The sequence below is a fragment of the Gasterosteus aculeatus genome, chromosome 12, assembly GCF_964276395.1.
Source record: "Gasterosteus aculeatus chromosome 12, fGasAcu3.hap1.1, whole genome shotgun sequence".
In the NCBI taxonomy this organism is placed as follows: domain Eukaryota; kingdom Metazoa; phylum Chordata; class Actinopteri; order Perciformes; family Gasterosteidae; genus Gasterosteus; species Gasterosteus aculeatus.
Window position 1 is genome coordinate 21749113 of NC_135700.1, and position 13649 is coordinate 21762761.

General features: G+C 46.5%; 1 protein-coding gene across 1 annotated transcript in view; it reads left to right on the forward strand.

Moving 5' to 3' along the window:
• LOC120834739 (protein kinase C-binding protein NELL1-like) overlaps nt 1-13649 on the forward strand; it is a 143771-nt gene that overhangs the window by 24291 nt on the left and 105831 nt on the right. Inside the window, exon 4 of the mRNA XM_040202963.2 lies at nt 7149-7319. Within this exon, the coding sequence (XP_040058897.2) occupies nt 7149-7319 (171 nt within the window). The remainder of the gene's footprint in view (nt 1-7148; nt 7320-13649) is intronic.

Sequence of the window (13649 nt, forward strand, 5' to 3'; positions counted from 1 at the left end):
GAGCAAATATTGCATTGCACGCACTGAGGCGTCCTCGAACACACTCGGGTAACACTAATGTGCACTAATGGGCTCCTGTGTGTTTTTAATTTCCTCAAATTATAAGGCGCCTTTCTGCACTTAATGTAATGTGTAATATGTATATATGTATATATTAACATGTTAACGTAAGCACCGTGCCAAATTACAGTATATTATAACATGAGCGTGATATGCAATCAAATTCGATTTTTTTTCATTCGGGAGAATTGTCCTAACCGGTCAAACGCCGTGGCGATGAACTTTTGTTGGATTATTCACTTTGTGTTCCTGCTTTCTATTCATTCACGTCGCTCGTGTACCAAATCCACACGATGGAACATGCTAATTTATGAGGTGGAAATGAGGAGTAATCTACATGATACCTTCTCGTCTCTGGCAGAAGATTGACTGTTTATTACACACACACACACACACACACACACACTAACAGGTGATTTAGACAGAGATTAAGACAATATAGATTTAGACAATATTGTTATTTAACTGCTATGGTTGTTGTCGATCCATCATTTTGAATGACTATATCTAGATATTTTTTCCGCACAATGTGATTCTATTTGAGGACAATCATCACATCAAATGATCTGCTGGTGTGTAATCATGCACACGGTGTTTTAATGTCCTCCCACCAAAACAACACAATATATCATTACTCATTGGCAATTATTGACGGCCGTTTTCTGATCTGCCGGCGCTGTGGATTAGCTCGGCACGAGAGGGGGGGGGGGAAAATCACAGTCGCGCTTAAAATGAATAAATGCATTTAAAAAGTCATGTTGTGGACACAAACATTACTGTGGAGGTGGCAGGTGTTTTAAATGTGCTCATTTCTCAATCAAAATATAATAAATCTATATGATTTCCAAAGCTCTCCTTCCATTTTTTTCTACTAGTGAATATCTTTGATGAAGTAGGTACTGGGATGCAACTCGGGCTCAGCCGAGCCGCGGAGGGCCCGAGTTGTTTTTGAGACAAGCTGCTGTGCGAGTCTCAACACTGCCAGTGTAATTAAATTTGGCCAGATGGAGTCTTGACTGGCTCGCAGCGCCCCATTGTGACCGAGGATTTGTTCTGAACCTCTCAATCCCCTCCGAAGGCCTTGTTAGAGCTCTGGTCCGATGCCGGTCCTTTCCCATTATGACACAGGCACCCGCCTCCCTCCCTCCCTCCCTCCATCCCCCCCACATCCCATCACGCATTCCTTCTCTCCCTTCTTAACTTCGCCCCGTCTCTCTCTCGGCGACAATCAAACCGCCCTCCGTCTTCCCTCCCACCTCCTCTGCCAGCGCTGCCTTCCCGATATGATAATATCCTTCCTCATCCTGCGCTCTCCTCATCCTCAAAGTGAGAACCTCCTTGAATGAAAGCGTTTCTGGGTACCCGCGGAAGGAAGTGTTTCTTTCTTCTTCTTGTGCCTGGCCACCGGGGAACGGGAGAGACGGTTCTCATTGATGCTCCGCTAAGCTGAATAGAACCAAAGAAGCCTCTTTCTACCTACCCGGCAGTTTTCTTCTTCTTCTTCTTCTTCTTCTTGTGGGTCCCAGCGACGCTCTCATTGTCAGCAACTTCGCAGTCGCTCTGTGATGCAGTAACTCAAAGCCCCGTCTCTCCGCCCGCTGCACCCACCTGAGCGCTTAAAGGCCTCAGACGCTCAGCCGGCTCCTCCAGCCGCTCCGTTCGCCCCCGCCACGCCCCTTTGTCCTTTTCCCCGGGTCCGCCTCGCCCCCCTCGCCTCGCCTCGCCTCATCTGCACCTCCACGTCCGTCTCCTTTGTGGAAACGTGCCGCGCTGAAGTCGACAGACGGAGGAGAGGGACTCGTTATGACTAGACTTTGTGGGGGAAAAGTTCGTTTGACGCACGGGTGTCAATTAAAATAAGAACTTGGCCGCCACGTGACTGATCCAACGTTGGGTGAAGGGAAACGACCCCGGGGGCTGTGAACTGTCGTCATTCAAACGAGGAATGCAAACAATTGGCTCGGAGTAGTCGTGCGATACACTCCTCATAATTTAGCCCAAACACGTTAGCAGCGGCTAAAAGACGCCAGTGAGACAAAGACACCATGCAAGACGCCATAAGGCAGCGCAGCAAACTGTGAGGCTCTCAAGGTGTTCAATTAAATTATATCCCAACAAAAGTTATTTTCTGCTTTCAAATTGCACTGGACAAATCTGATCTAATGTTTTTCTTTTCATTTTGAGCAAAATAGGGGCTATTAAGGAAATAAAGCACAATCTCTCTGGTTCCCTCTTTTAATATCCCTGTTAGTCGGTGAATCACTGTTTAAATTTTAACCATTTTGGGTAGTTGGTTTTATTTCTGTTGCTTTATTTTAAATGTGAGTTGCCACGTTAGCCGATAAGATTTGTGCTTCGTCTCATAGCGGCGCTTCCCATCGCTGCTTTTGATCTTCGCCATGGTCTCTGGGCGTCACTGGTTTTAAACTCTCAGTAGGAAGAGTAAACATTTAATGTTAATGTCCAAATATTCTCATTTATAGCCTCTGGTCTCGTCCCCTTTTCTCTTTTCATCATGTGAAACCTTCACATACTTTTCTGACTATTTGTTCTCTTGTCCTTCTCTCGTGTGTGTGTGTGTGTGTGTGTGTGTGTGTGTGTGTGTGTGTGCTCATCCCGACTTTTGGGTCCGTCTATAAGTGCATCATTTCAAAGCTCTTTCAAATTACATGTCGTTATTTGTTGTTGACGTGAAACATATCGATTCACAGGAGCTTTAAGAAAAGGACATTGACGTTCCGTCTGTTAGCGGGTTCTTTTTTTTTTTTTTTTTAGAAAAAAATGAGTAAAAAAACAAACTCCCCGGGCCGAGAAGCTGTGCGATCGACGCCTATAAGAAGGATCCCTAAAGAACATCAGACCCACAGGAAAAAGAAAATACTCGCGCAGCACCACAAAGGCTCAACAACAAAAAGAGGCAATCTTCCACTCGCCATGCCTCACACCTCCAACACGCCGGCACTGTTTGCTGTTGGTTTGAATGACAGGATCCTCCTGAGCCCGCCCCCCCACCCGCCCCCTGGGACCAGCACACCTGCCTCACCTGTCCAACAGTATTCACATTGCTTCGGCTGCCCCCCTCCTCCATAAAGGACGAAACCGGTGTGAGGAGACCATCGGCTGATGCAGAAACTCAGTCATGTGACGCCCCCCCCTCCCCTTCTCCCCCCGTTGTTCAGGACAGTAACCAAAGGCATCGACGCGTCTTCCTCCATCCTCGCTTCTGCTTTACCGCCTTTCTCCGCCCGTTCCACCGACCAGCTCTCGAGTGTTGACCTTCTGTTGAGCAGATAATTGGCTGTCAGCTGCCCTCCATAAAGAAGGAGCAGCGCGGCGCCGCGGGCGGGGGGGGAGGGACGGGAGGATATACGGCCTCCCCGCCACCACTCCCGGGGCAGCCATTCATTCATTCCCCCTCCAAAAAAAACCTTCTCCCACAGACGGTTTCGTTTTTTGATGAAGACCACTTGTCAGCCGTGCGGCTTCTTCCCCCGAACCCTCCCCGCGATGTCCACATCAGGTGACCTGCGACCCCGCCGCTGTGCACGTTCATTCATTACTCCGCAGTTTGGGTCGCCGCAACTCGCCGCGTTTGTTCCACCGGTCAGCTGGAGCTTGGGGATTTTCGCATCGTGTTGAATGGAACGGAACCAAACCTGCAGATTGATCGGTTGTTATTGGGTCATGTGACTCGCTGCCGATGTTTCAAGGCCACGGCTGAACATTTAGCTGATTTCATTAACGTGGACGCCAATCCAGAATTCACCATGAGAATAACAATTGCGCGCCGCTTTCCACCATGTTGACCGAGTCAACAATCGGAGCCTGTGGATGGCGGGGGGGGGCCTTTTGGGCGGACGCCCCGTTGACCCCAGTGGTCACGTCGCCTGACCTTTCAGCGGCTGGCTCTTTTTTTTGAAGCGTTTTCAATCTGAAACTGGAGCTATTTTCAAAAGGGGAAAATAGGGTGAAATACCAGTGGTTCCTCTTTTGTAGTGATAGCGTTCCTTTTGAAAGTATTTTTTCCATCAGTTCAAGAGCCTCTTATCAGGGAACTTATTTCTCCGGGAAACCATTTTTTATTTTAAGCTTCATCTTAAAAGGAATGGACAAAATTGGCAAGACGTCGCAAATATTGAGCGGCCACGAAGGTGGACGTTTGCCGCCTTCTGCAGCCCAGCTGGTTTTATGTTGATCCATCATATTAAAGTGTGTCCATCTGCATTTAGCTCCGGCTCTGATGCAGAAACCAGGGCCAGTTTAATATAAAGAATTGCAGCGTTGAGTGTTTTTCTTTGACGATTGTTGTTTGGTTTAGCAGGAACCAGATGGGAATAAAGCCGCGGTCCAGGTCAGGGACTCTCTCCTCCTCAAGTCCACATTCTCAGACCAAATGCAACGTAATTGACCAAACAAAGCCTGACCGGCTTCTCCCAGAGCGCCTCACAGAGTGCAGCGTCCTGTCCGAGGGTGGAGGACGCCAGCAGCGTGTCCTTTTTCAGCCCTCCGCGTCCCATCATCCATCGTCTGCTGCACATTGTTTCCTCGCAATTATTTGGTTAAATGACGCATTACGATTTGACTCTTTGCTGCTTTGTGCTCCATTCACACACTGTTAGTCGATATTTTCTGTTTGCCTTGAGGTGCTGACTTGATCTTCAGTTTTCTGTGAAACCTGATGCTCACGTTAAGGGTCTGTTGGGTCCACGCAATAGTGAAGAAAGTGAACATTTTCAGGTTTTTCAGCTGGTTATAAAAGCATCCACAGTGATCAGAACGCCTTCAAAATAGTGATAACGCTCATTGTTTTTACAGAGAAATCGCTCTGCTCGTCCAGTGATGTCGGGCCTCTCGAGTGGAATCTGAAGAGCTCTCGCGTACGCTTCCCTCCTCGCTTTGTCTCCTTTAGACGGGGGAAGGGAGAAGGAGGGGGGGGGGGACACGCTGTAGGAGTCTCTCTCTCTCTCTCTCTCACCCACAAATACAAGTGCGACTCGAAGCAATGAAATCGCAATTTAACGTTGTAGAAAAACACTTCCCTGTGTTGCTTGTTAATCTGCTGTGTGATAATTGTTTTGGTGATGACAAAGGCCTCTGCGTGGGGGGCTGATGGGGGATTAGTCATTAGCTCCGTGGAAAGGTTTGAACTCTGTTTTCTGAACCCTAAATCCTTCCTCTTCTCTCTCTCCTCTTGGTTACAGCAGTCGGTTTATAGATATTTCAGCAAGATGATCATGTTGCCAAGGCTGATATATATTCATAGATATTGATATGTTGAACTTTCTCTAGTTACTAGTCTTCTAGTTCCTACAGCCCTTGGTTTAAATGAAGGGGTTTAGATCATCTGTTTGGCTTGTTCACACCGACTGTCTGAATGCTCCTCTGCTGGTTTTCTCCATCGGACTCGTTGGTGAACACAATGTTCTATTATAGAAGCAGAGAGAAACCTTCTCTCAGGACTCGCAGTCAGGCCGCACTACAGTGCTGACGTCATCACTTCATGCCGTTGGGCTGAAAGGCAAAGGCCACCACTTCTCCTGTGCAGGTGGTTTTATATATCTGGATATTTCATCCTCAAGTGTGCGCTTTTTGTGTTAGTTTGCTTCATTTTCTGAGCAGTAAAGTTGGAAAAATATGCCTCTCTGGATATCCCTCAGCATAAATATACATGAGAGATGTTAAGCTTTGGTATTGGATGGGCTTGATCCCTGTGTGAGTGTTTTCTCTGTCTGAATATATTGGAATCGGCTAGGTGATGATGCCCAATAAGCCATGAGTCACAACTTTCCAAAGTTGAACAATTATTTCATTATTTAGCTAAAGCGCAGCCTGCATAACGTTCATTTGGCCTCCTGAGGCGGATAAATCCCCCAGAAGAACGTGGCTCCTCGTGGGAAGAGGAAGTCGGGGGTACGCCGAAGAGAGAGAAAGCAGAAGCGCTGCAGCTGCGTAACCAGCGAGCAGCAGCTCACCTGGAAACAGAAATATCTTTATTCGCTTCCCTTCGGTTGGACAAGCTGTCAGACATATTTTCACACACGGCCGTTTGATAAAACATTGACTCGCTGTTGTTTCTCTGTGGTTCTATTTCGCTGTTTTTCGGGGTCGGGATGAGAGCGGCCTTTTTAATAAAATGTCAAATCCGTTAATCGCGGTGTTCTTGACTTTGGCTTCAAAGGGAATCTCTGCTAGATTAAATTATACTTGTATTTTGTGTGTCTGCCTGATTTGGGCTTTACAGTCCGTCCATTTGGCTCCAATTCATGCAAAACATGTTCAGAGCATCGTATTAACCATCATAAAGGTCCAATGTGGTTAGAAATGTACCTGTTTTTCTAATGCAACTGTGTGTCTAAATATCCCACCACATACCCCACGATTTCAGACAGTCGTCTGTATGTCCTTCAGAGGAGGAAACATTTCCACTTTAGACTCTTTAGTGCCAGTCGGACACTAGTCTATAAGACAAGCTGATTGGTCGAATGATGAATTTCATTGTGAGATTTTTTGTACTATATTGTACTATTTTGTATAAAAGTACTAGAATGAGCCAGTTTCAAGTCAGCAGATTGTTTTCTAACTAGCAAACCCAATCTGAAAGATACGTTCAGTATCGTATCCTTTAGGGTCAGTGATTCTCAACTGGTGGGTCACGGGCCCGTTTTTAATGGGTCGCCTTTGCCTGGGAAAATAAAAATTAGAATTAACAGCTGGCTGTTTTGTTTTTTCATTAAACTTGTTTTTGTGTTGGCATACGCATTCTGTCTCCACACTATCTCAGGTTCAAACTGCACCATATTTTCATTAAATAAGTTTGAGAAGTTGAGAACGGTCCTCGATTTGGGTCGCGGCTTGTCATTGAGGGGTGATGGTGCGTCCCGGAGCCAGACCAGTTGAGAACCACTGCTTTAGGTAGATCTCATTTCAACTCCTGGTTCTGATCACGGCTTTGCACCAAATCTGATACCCGCTCTTAAACAAGACTTGTTCTGTTCCCCAATAGCCTCCCCCGAAGAATATAACCCACCAACCTGCTCTGCGCGACCTCTTTTCTCTCCCTCTGACCTCCTCTTCCTCCTCCTCCCCAGTTACTTCGAGCTGGAGAGCAGCGGCGTGAGGGAGGAGATCCGCTACCACTACCGCTTCAAAGGCAAGCCGCGCTCCGAGTCCTTCCCCTACCGCCTGGCTGACGGCCAGTGGCACAAGGTCGCCCTCACCGTCAGCGCCACGCACCTGCTGCTGCACGTCGACTGCAACAGGTAACGCACGCCAGCGCGCACATACGCACACCTTTTCGTGCCACGCGTGCCCGAGCTCGCGCCGTTCCGTGATCAAGTGGAAGGGAAGAACGACGCGGTGGCCTGGTCGATCGGGCGGTGAAGGGCCTTTTCCGATGGGATCGCTCGGTCACAGCGGATCTATAAAGGTGCACTTCAGCTGTGGCGACACCTCTCGATCCCCACGCCGCCTCCCCACAGCCCGGAAGGCGCCGCCAGGTTCTTGCCGGTCGTCGTCGTCGCCGCCGGTGAAACCAGCAGCGTACCTTTTCGAGTGGAAACAGAGCGCCGCTCCGTCTCGCCGATGAAGAGCTGTATGATTCATAGGGGGGCGGGTGCGCGTTGTCATATTGATTGTTCTCAGATTGATTCCGCCCATTATTCCCATCAGGTTGCCGGTTTGTCGATTAAATTCGGTTGCGGTGACTGCAGCGAAGATGAGGGAGAGCATCTGCGTGTTATTGGGGAGAAAAGATCAAGACGTAATTGGAGTGAAATTGGAATAAAAACTTTTGACTCGCTTACAGTGCTTGAGGGGGGGGGAGCCCTGATAATTAAGACCTGGTTAGATGGAATGGATTTTGGTCACATGCAGTCAGGCGGATGGTATACGGGATATCGTATCGGGGGGGCGGGAGCTGGAGTATCAGATGAGGCGCGCAGGGTAAATCTCCCCGGCAACACGAGGCGCGCTTGAATGTCCTCACGGGAGAAAGGCGCTTAAGTTCGCGTTGAAATAGCTTTGAGAAAGCTGCATTTTACAATAATAATTACACAAAATGAAACACTCGTCATTTTATGTAATTTATGCTGTTTCCGCGGCAATGTATCGCCATGTTTGCGGCCCGTTTCTTTGTTTTTCCTGCGCCGTCCCGTCGGGATCCAGGATCTACCATCTCTTCATCATCTCACTGAGCAATACCAACCTGAAGAGTCATACTAAGCTGTTTGAAGAGGAGCTGATTTTACACTGCCATAAAACCCACTATCATATGTATTGTAAAGCGTCGCCGTGTGGACAGAAGATCTTTATGCAGAGGAGCTGTTTTAGTCCACAGCTCAAAGTGCATGTGCGTGTAAATGAAGACGTCGCCGCGGTTACCTCCCGCCTCCCGCCGTGGATGCAGAAACATCTCAACCGGCTCATCTGGCGCAGCTCTCGGCTCTAATCACATGTTTCCTCCCCCCGGGTGCGTTTCACCTTGACCCGCAGCCGCAACCAGCTGACACCGCCTGCCTTCAAAGTAGCAATCACGGCTCATGATACCCGCCATCCCAGAAAGCACACGGCACTTTAGGCTGACGTGACCCCCCCCCCCCCCCCCCCTCCTACTCCCAGGCGTTATCTCTGAACCCACGGCGAGACTCTCCAGCAGTGGAATGAGACTGTTGTGTTGGTTCGAGCAAAACTAATTTAAATTCCAGCCGCGGCAGCGAGTCAGGGTCTGGTATTTTGAGGAGGAAGAAGACGACAAATCAGAAATACAATGGAGCCGCCTGGACCTTTAGTCATCATTAAACCTTCACGCTACGTGCCTCTAATCCACGCAGCACAATAACAAGTCAAGCTCTGGCAGATTCATCTTTTTTTCCACCGCATTAGCTTACAAACGGGATATGATTCAAAACACTGCCAAACATTTCCCTTTTTGTTGTGCAATTATGAAACTGAGACAACAGCTGCCATGACAACGCCGCTTGACCTTTTTTACACAGCGAGAATTTGCATTACGTCGGTGCAGCCGTGTCAACACGGGCGTTGGGACCCATGCGGAAAGTTTGATTAGCTTTCACCCACATTTTGTCTGAATGACGATAATAACCACGATTCTAACGTTCGCATCGGAACATCCGGACAGAAGAAAAACATCGGTTTTAGCTGTTCATCAAACCGCACTCATTCGGTTTCGGCCTACGTAGCATTTGATCGTTCACTAAAAGGGCAATGAGCTCTGCGTCCTTTATCGTCACAGGAATGTGATGTTTACAGGAACCTCCATAGAAATGTGCAGAGGACACAATAACGCCCCGTTAAAGCAAACTACATCTACTCTCATTTCATACTGACTTTTCAGTATGCGTGTTTTTCTTTAATAGTTCTCGGGAGATAAAGCCTGTTATTCGGTGCCTTTGCGCGGCTGATGAACAACACAATGAGCGGAATTTGTCCGGAATTACCAATCAAGACTTTCCCAGAGGATCCTGATGAATATAGATGGATTTAGATTAGTTACAAAGAAAGGCAGATGCCAGTTTCCTTTTCTACTAATATTTGCAAACGGAGTTTCGAGTCAGTGTGTTTCCTCGTCTTCAATGTTCCGCAAGAAAAACATTAAAAATGCATTTATCTAGACGATTTAGACAACCTCAAGTGTACTTTTCCCCTTAGATGATCTCCCGCCAGGTAGATTCGGCTTCGATGACAACTGTGTACGAGGACGAAGCTTAAAAAAAGAAGGAATGGAAAATCTTTATTTGTCCCGTTCCTCTGAAGTGTTGAAGGAGGAAAGAAAATTGATTGCTCCATTACCGTTTACATCTGCAGCAGTTTTTTGCACTAAACAGCACTTCATTGATTCCAATGAATGCATCTTACGTGAGTAGGAATGAATTCAGACCCAATGAAATGTCTGCGAGCCCTGTTGCTCAACGTCGTTGTCGTCATTATTTAATCAATCAAAGGCTCAGTTTGTCTGCGATCTATACTTCACACCGTGCAGGAAACAGAATCGCTCACCTGTTCTCTTCTTAACTGCCCGTCTATTAAATCCTCACAAGAAGCTAATCAAGCGGCTTTCTGCAGGGCACCGGTTTAGAAGTTCTCTGCCATCTGGTCTGAAGGACTCTCACCTCCGGGGACGAGCACTTAATCTCAAGGTGTCGCTTTCCTCATACGTCCTCATCTGGGATCGATGGTGGGCCAATGAACATGGTTACTTTGTGAAAAGGAAAAGGCCCCGTCGCAGTGTAGCAAAATGACAATGCACCAAAAAGCAGACACACCAATAACCCCATTGATCCTGTTTAGGGCCGCAACAACGAATCGATGAAATCCGATTATTAAAAGCGTTTGCAACGGATTTCATTATCGATTCGTCACTCAAGGAGTTGCGGCGCCGAGCCGAGGCGGAGGAAAGAGCAGCCGGCGCTGCCGCCAGTTGTTGAGTCACATGACTTGACATGAGACACCTGCTCGAGTAGTCGTCCAATCATTCAATCGGTTGTCTTGTACGTATTTCGTGCTTTGTCACATATCTGTTATTGTTGACAAATATATTTGTGTGTCGTACTTTTTAATGCTGCCATATACGGTAGTCTGGTGCGCATCTACGGTGGATTTTACAGTAGTTGATGTTACGCCTGTAAAGGGAGACACACGGTGATCCATTAAATCAACTAGGAAGCCTCATTTACAAATGCCCTTTTAAATTCAGCTCATAGTACGAATAAGTGAACATGAGGGTGTGTTGTGAGTGTGCGAGTTTGTGAGTGTAGTATAGAGAATAAGTTCTGACGGTAAAACAAATCCTGTTACATTTTCTGATGTATTTTTCTTTTTTATAAATGATTATGTTCAAGGAGCAACCTGTACTTTCTGAAGTATTTTTGTATGTGAATTTGCAGTTCTGTTTTAGAATAAAGGGTGGGAAATGAAAGCTTTTTAATGCTGTTTTTTTTATCCGATTCATTGATTAATCAAAGAAATAATCGGCCGATTAATCGTTTATCAAAATAATTGTTAGTTGCAGCCCTAATCCTGTTTAACAATACATACATGTCATGTGGTTTGTTTGGTCACTGTCCTCGACTATTTCAGAGATATCTTGATCTTATCTCTGGCGATTTCAAAGTAAAAGAAATGGTAATCAAAGAATTTAATGAAAGCAAATGTGAAATAGCAAAGATAAACTGGGGAAGGATATTTGCTTTTATTTCTCAAAGTTTATAGACTAAGCAAATAGTTAGCAACAATCAGAATAATAATAGATAGATAAATTCATAAAAAAGTTGTACACTTTTAGCATAGAATTGACTCAATGCTATTAAAACAACTACTGTCATCTCATTTATATACTCTTGGATATCTATTTTAATGTAATGTAATCTGCATTTATTTATTTATTTCTTTGATTGCGGTCTGTGCTCATCCACATTTGGCTCCTTAAGGATTAATAAAGGCTTAATGAAAATGATAGTGGCAGTCTCACTGATCAGCTGTGCACTCCTGCCGCTACCTGGAGGTCAAGGGTCAGCGGTGCACCGCGGAGTTAAAATTCGTATTGTTGTAGATCCGAAGATTCTCCTTTGCAGAGATTTCCGAGATGAGGTCTGAGCGTGTTACTATCTCGTCCTTTGAGTCACGCGACACAATCCTCCGGTATAAGTATAAACCCTCCGGTGCCCCCGTTCCACCGCGACATGCTTTTGCACTTGTGTGCCGCCTGTGCTGCTGTTCACCGACCGGTTTAAGTGGATCTTCTGGAAATCTGTAGCTTGCTCTAAAGGACAGCCTCACGGGGGCCGTGTTTATCAGATTTCCATTTGATCAAATGTCTGCAGTGGCTGTTGTCACGGAAATGTTCACAAACGGACCGAAATCTAGTTCATATAAAGATGAGTGAATGAATAAGGGTTTTAAGGGTTGAGGCTACAATGTCAAATCGATCAGTAAATGTTAACCTAAAGGTCCAGCTTGTATGATGACGGCGATTCATCGGCAGAAATTAAACATTTTATTCATAACTGTGTTTTTTTTTATTGCTCGAAACTAAGTGATTGTTTTTTCAGGCTGTTGTAGGTCGCGACCCAGAGAGCAAACAGCGGCACCTCAAACCGCCGTCTTGAGTTCCGTCGGCCCTAGCACTCACCGCCGCGTGACCCGCGGGCCCACAGCGCCGCGGCCCTGGAGGGGGCGGAGTCAGCGGTTGGCCGTTCAGCCTTTAAACGCCACTAGAACTGTAAAACCTGAACCTCTGACCATCAAAATCAACCCTAGTTATTCCGTAGTGACCGGAGAGGGAACGTCACACTGATGAGTCCAGATGTTAGCCCGACCCCAGTGTTTCAGCATCTGCACTTACTCATCGTAGTTTCCCACTTGGACATTGAGACTCGCCTGGTCTCCCAGAACTGCTTATCCAACGGTCATCTAATAATACTCCGTTATTACGTTTCTCCTTCTTGTTGATCAATGCGTTTCAGCTCAGGTTATTTGGATGCACAACGTCTTTTTTCCTTCTAATTAATGATCCCGATCACTGATCGCTGATATAAACAACTGTCTGTCCACGCATATTTTATCATGCGTCTTGCACAGCCGGCCTCCCTGTCGCTGTTCCTTATCATTATTAAATCAGGAGTCTCACTTCCTCCGATGGTGGAGAAACACCTTGAAAAAAAAGAAAAGGTCGCAAGTTGAAGGAGATGTTTTATGTGGGAACATAACTGGCCTCAAATGTAATTGATCCATCTTGCCGTGAAGTGACAGCGGTATTAATTAAGTCGGGTGGGGAAGGTACATTAAGCTTGAAAGCTCTTTAAAGTCAACCAACTACATAATGTAATTACTATATTAGGTATATTAGGAATTTTAATTATTAACCAACTCCAAAAATATCTCTTTGCCAGTGAGCCACAGAAGACTCTGGTGAGTTCCTCCATGTGGAGCGCAAATATTCAGGGTGACGAACTCAATTCTTAGTACGTTTACTTCTCCACCTCAATCCACCTTTTAGGATTTCAGTTTTGCCTCAGTTGTGTGGAAAAGAGCTTTCGACGTGAAAAGATGAATTTTCTTCTTTGCTTCCACAGCATTTTTGGGAGCACTTTGATTAAGCAAACATTAGGAAGTGATATATGTATGGAATACAAAATGTCATTGCCTTCAGATGGAGTGGCAGAAAAATGGCTTTCTCAGTCCTGTACCTCCACCCACCATTTTCAAATGCATTTCATTGGAACTACTTGATGAAAGTCATTTGTCCTCGATGTGCGCACACATGGGGGTGATTTTACCCCCAGCATTGCCACTCCCAACCCTGGACAAGGTCGCACGCTCACGTAACTGTAGTGTGTCATTTCAATCTCCAAATGTTCCTAATTGAATTAGTGGCAGACACCCAGAACGCGCTCCCTCGTCCACCGCGAGTCAGCTCTTTGTTTCGCACCTGAATAGCTAATGGCAGTAATGACATTGGCTCTGCCTGTCACCTGCACCCACGTGAAGGTCGTTTCACGTGCAGGCCGCCTTGCGGGGGCTACCGATGCCCTCGGCGCCCTTCAGGCCCCGCCTCCAGCCGCTTCGCCCCTCCT